General features: G+C 36.9%; 1 protein-coding gene and 1 long non-coding RNA gene across 3 annotated transcripts in view; one reads left to right on the top strand and one right to left on the bottom strand.

Annotated features, from left to right (window-relative positions):
- LOC127956523 (plakophilin-2-like) overlaps window positions 1-5000 on the top strand; it is a 12487-nt gene that overhangs the window by 4463 nt on the left and 3024 nt on the right. The window contains exons 5-8 of the mRNA XM_052554543.1: window positions 1793-2000; window positions 2180-2357; window positions 3210-3327; window positions 3695-3859. Of these exons, the coding sequence (XP_052410503.1) occupies window positions 1793-2000; window positions 2180-2357; window positions 3210-3327; window positions 3695-3859 (669 nt within the window). The remainder of the gene's footprint in view (window positions 1-1792; window positions 2001-2179; window positions 2358-3209; window positions 3328-3694; window positions 3860-5000) is intronic.
- The window catches only part of LOC127956525 (uncharacterized), a 10058-nt gene that overhangs the window by 3936 nt on the left and 1122 nt on the right, over window positions 1-5000 (bottom strand). Inside the window, exons 1-2 of one of the 2 annotated variants that reach the window (XR_008153580.1) lie at window positions 3344-3600; window positions 1-700 (exon numbers count right to left, since the gene is read on the bottom strand). The exon at window positions 1-700 is cut by the window's left edge and continues 7 nt beyond it. This is a non-coding gene — a long non-coding RNA (uncharacterized LOC127956525). Of the gene's footprint in view, window positions 701-3343; window positions 3601-5000 lie in introns of those variants that run through there. The other variant, XR_008153579.1, reaches the window with a different exon arrangement.

The following is a 5000-nucleotide window of genomic DNA, read 5'->3' as shown; positions in this document are numbered from 1 at the left end:
TTTATTAGGTACACCTCTTCAATTGCTTGGTAACACAAATGGCTAATCAGCAAATCACATGGCAGCAACTCAGTGCATTTAGGATTTCAGAACCGAGCATCAGAATGGGAAAGAAAGGGGATATAAGTGACTTGAACATGGAATGGTAGTTGGTGCCAGGTGAGCTGGTCTGAGTATTTCAAAAACTGCTGATCTTCTGGGATTTTCACGCACAACCATCTCTAGGATTTACAGAGAATGGTCCGAAAAAAAGAGAACATGAGTGGCAGTTGTGTGGATAAAAAATGCCTTGTTGATGTCAGAGGTCAGAGGAGAATGGGCTGGTTAGAGATGATAGAAAGGCAACAGTAACTCAAATAAACACTCAATACAACCAAGGTATGCAGAATATTATCTCTGAACACACAACACGTCGAACCCTGTAGCAGCTACGGCAGCAGAAGACCACACCGGGTGCCGCTCCTGTCAGCTAAGAATAGGAAACAGAGGCTACAATTCACACAGGCTAACCAAAATTGGAATAGAAGATTGGAAAAATATTGCCTGGTCTGATGAGTCTTGATTTCTGCTGCAACATTCAGATGGTAGGGTCAGAAGTTGGCATAAAGAACATGAAAGCATGGGTCCATCCTGCCTCGTCTCATTGGTTCAGGCTGCTGGTGGTGCTATTTGCTGCTATTTTCTTGGCACACTTTGGGCCCTTAAGGAAACAATTGAGCATCGTTATAACACCACAGCCTACCTGAGTATTGCTGCTGACCATCTCCATGCCTCTATGACTACAGTGTACCCATCTTCTGATGGCTACTTCCAGCAGGATAATGCACCATGTCACAAAGCTCAAATCATCTCAGACTGGTTTCTTGAACATGACTGAGTTCACTTTACTCAAATGGCCTCCACAGTCACCAGATCTCAATCCAATAGAGTAGCTTTGTGGTTGAACTAGAGATTCGCATCATGGATGTGCAGCCGACCAACTGCAGCAACTGTGTTAAGTTATCATGTCAATATGGAACAAAATCTCTGAGGAATCATTCCAATACCTTGTTGAATCTATGCCACGTAGAATTAAGGCTGTTCAAAATTAAATTAAATTTATGCATTTAGCAGACGCTTTTATCCAAAGCAACTTAGAGTGCATTCAGGCTATAAATTTTTACATATTATGTGTTGGGGAATCGAACCCCCAACCTTGCGCTTGATAGAACAGTGCTCTACCAATTGAGCTACAGGAACACAAAACTGAAAACTTTTCTCTGAAGACAAAACTGGCTCCAACCCAGTACTAGCAAAGTGTACCTAATAAAGTGGCCAATGAGTGTAAAAAACATAACATATTTATCTTAAATATATACATGCATGTGCATGTATTTATATATACATAATTAACAGATATATATCATGTAAACAAAAACTTATATTTTGGATGCAATTAATCATGATTAATTGTTTTACAGCACTATTTAAAATGTATTAAAACAGAAAACAGTTATTGTAATAATGATTTGCAATATTACAGTTTTTACAGTATTTTTGATCAAACAAATGCAGCTTAAAGCATAAAAAACTTAATTCAAAAACTCCTAGTGACCACAAACATTTAAACACTATTATATTGAGGTAAAGGTCAAGTAGCAAAAACAGGCTGTTTAATTCTAAAGGTCAGAGAGAAGCTGGAAAATGGTCATAAAAAATTTGGTCCAAGAACCTTGACTAACAGAATACAAAATTGCAGAATTTGACCTATTTAAATTGAGGTTTCTTATTTTAGCGTGTTCCATCTGTTCAGGTACTTTATCTTCAAGGCATCCCAAAGCTGCTGAAGCTCATGCAGAATGAAAGCGAGGAGCTGCAACGGGCTGCTGTCGGCGCACTCCGAAATATTGTTTTCGAAAACAATGAGAACAAAATGGAAGTCAAAGACTGTGAGGGGCTTCCAGTGATCCTGAGACTGCTCAAGAACAACCGAGACATCGAGACCCGACGGCAGCTCACTGGTAAAGGATTCATTAAAGTATTTAAAATGTTCACCATAATATATTTAATTTCATTACGCAGTCAAACTTGGCTCCACTTTAGATGATCCAGCTAAAACTCACAACATAAGAAACATCCAGATCTTGAACGTGTGACCTCTAGCCTCCCACTAATCTTGCAGATGTTATTCTCTCTCCAGGGCTGCTGTGGAATCTGTCTTCTCATGACCTCTTGAAAGAGCAGCTCGCTAAAGATGCGGTCAAACCTCTCACAGATAGTGTGCTGGTGCCCTGCTCTGGCATTTCTGAAGGGGAAGACCCCAAGTTGGAACTCCTTGATGACCCTGACATTTTCTACAACACTACTGGCTGCCTGAGGTATTTCCAACTTAAAGAGAAAATACAACAGGTTTTAAATGAAGCACATTTATTTTGATAAGCCAGGCCACTCTAAGTGCTACAACTGCCAAAGCTATACAGAAACATTATTCTAATATACACTAATGTGTGTATACAAACATTTGGGGACAGAAAGATGTTTTTTTTTAAAGAAATTAATACTTAAATTAATAAAATTTCTAAAAGATCACCAAATCAGCATATCAGAATGATTTCTGAAGGGTCATGTGACTCTGAAGACTAGAGTAATAGTGTCATCATAGGAATATATTACATTTGAAAATATATTAAACAGAACATAGTTATTTTCAATTATAATCATATTCACTAGTGCTGTCAAATGATTAATGGTGATTAAAAAAGTTTTTGTTTACATAATATATGCATGTGTACTGTGTATATTTATTATGTGTATATAAATACACACATGTACAGTATATATATTTGGAAAATATTGACATGCATTTACATATATATATTTATATTCATATAATTTATATTATATATATATAAATATATTTTACATACAAAAATAACAGATTTTTTCTGAAATATATACATGCATGTGTGTGTGTGTGTGTGTGTGTGTGTGTGTATATACACAGTACACACACATATGTAAACAAACATTTTTATAATCTATGCGATTAATCTTTTAACAGCACTAATATTTAGTGTTTTTTCTGTATTTTTTTATTAAAAATGTTGGTACACCTTTTTGGGTATAACTGAGTAGATATTTTTATATTCACTTATTCATGTAGAAAATTGCACTCTCCATTGCATTTCTACATGAAAGTAATAATAATTGTATTTATTATTTTTTTTTAGAAATTTGAGTTCAGCTGGTCCAGATGGACGTAAAGCCATGCGAGACTGTGAGGGTCTCATTGAGTCTATCATCTATTATATCCGTGGTAGCATTGCAGACTACAAACCTGATGATAAGGTAAAGAGCTACTCACATTAAATCCCCATCTTTATCAACAGCAACAGTACGTCTTTAGACCTTGATGTTCCTGTACAATGAAAATGTTTAGATTTCATAACACAAAATGTCCTCCCCATTGGGAAAATTATTTATTCAAACTAAAAACTTCTCAAATGATTCATTCTGAATGCTCAAAACTATGTGACACAGATGAATGCATAAACGTGACCATCCAAATTTACTTCAGTAAAACCTATTGTGTGATAAGAAACTATGCCTCTCAGCCTCCTTGAGGTAATGTTATATTGTCTAATATGATCATGGAGTGATTATTCCAACTGGTGAACAATTTATAATAATTTAATGATTCATTCTTGCTTTCCAGGCCACAGAAAACTGTGTGTGCATCCTGCACAATCTTTCTTATCGATTTGATTGTGAGTTGCCTCGTGTGGATTCCCCAGTGGTACAACAGCCCAAACAAAATCACAAAGCAGAAACTAGCAACCCTGGCTGTTTCATCCTCACCAGTCCCAAAAACTCTGAGGAGGTTAGTGTTACACTGTAGACTAGACAGAGAAGAGTTTGTTGAAATGTCTTCTTTTACCCTCAAGCCATCTCAGAGGTAGGTGAGTTTGTTTCTTCAACAGAACAGACTTGGAGAAGTTTAGCAATGGATCACCAATGGATTTGGAGAAATTCAGCATCATTTGTTCACCAGTGGATGCTCTGTAATGAATAGATGCCATCGGAATGAGAGTCCAAACATGACAATAATCCACAAGCAATTCACACGACACTCCATCAATAGCTACGTTTACATGGACCCTTCTAATCCGATCGTAATAGGACTAGAAGCACAATCAGAATAAAAATGTCACATGTAAACACGTCAATCGGATTGATTTGGCTTGATCTGACTAAAATTTCGATCGGATTGTAAGGGGTGGTTTATCCCTTTTATAATCCGAACGAGAGGACATTAACAGTTACGCAGTTACATAGAAATAGCGTAATGACGTATGACGCACGGAACGAGGAAGTGTCATAAATAAGTGTCCTGTCATTATAAATCTCCCCTTTCACTCAGCGTATGTGAAGTGGAACACGACCACATCCCAACAGTCCTCGTTTAAGACTCTCATCAACAGACGTCTAGTTTTGAGTGCGGGAAGAGGCACTTTTACTACTTTTTTTTTTTTTGCTAAAGTAAAGTTAAGCAGAAAAACAGTTCATGTGCTGGTCCTCGCCTAATTAGGACTCGTAGATAAATATAATGTGTGCTTTTTAAAACAGCAGCGGGAAACTCTGTATATTCATGCAGTGTGCACATGTCAAAAGAGTAAATCCGATCAGAAGCTTGTGACATGTAAACGCGCACATCAACCCGATCACTTTATTTACCGTTCATGTAAACACTACGTACGAATGTATTCATTCCGATGGAAGCAAAAAGTGTCCATGTAAACGCACCTAATTAGGCTCTTGTAAAGTTAAAATCTGAATCAAATCCATCAATATGGCAATTTAACTTTAAACCAATGTTTTGAGTCCATAATCTATAATAACACTTCCTCCAGTGTTCCTCTTGTTGTTCTCTCATATCAAAATACATATAATTATCTAGAACTGTTTTAGCTTGTAAATGTGCTTGATCTGCGCACATTTCTCCCCTGATTAGGACGAGATGA

This window comes from Carassius gibelio, chromosome B4, assembly GCF_023724105.1.
Source record: "Carassius gibelio isolate Cgi1373 ecotype wild population from Czech Republic chromosome B4, carGib1.2-hapl.c, whole genome shotgun sequence".
In the NCBI taxonomy this organism is placed as follows: domain Eukaryota; kingdom Metazoa; phylum Chordata; class Actinopteri; order Cypriniformes; family Cyprinidae; genus Carassius; species Carassius gibelio.
Note: the sequence above shows the minus strand (reverse complement) of the source record. Positions and strands in the feature narration are given on the sequence as shown.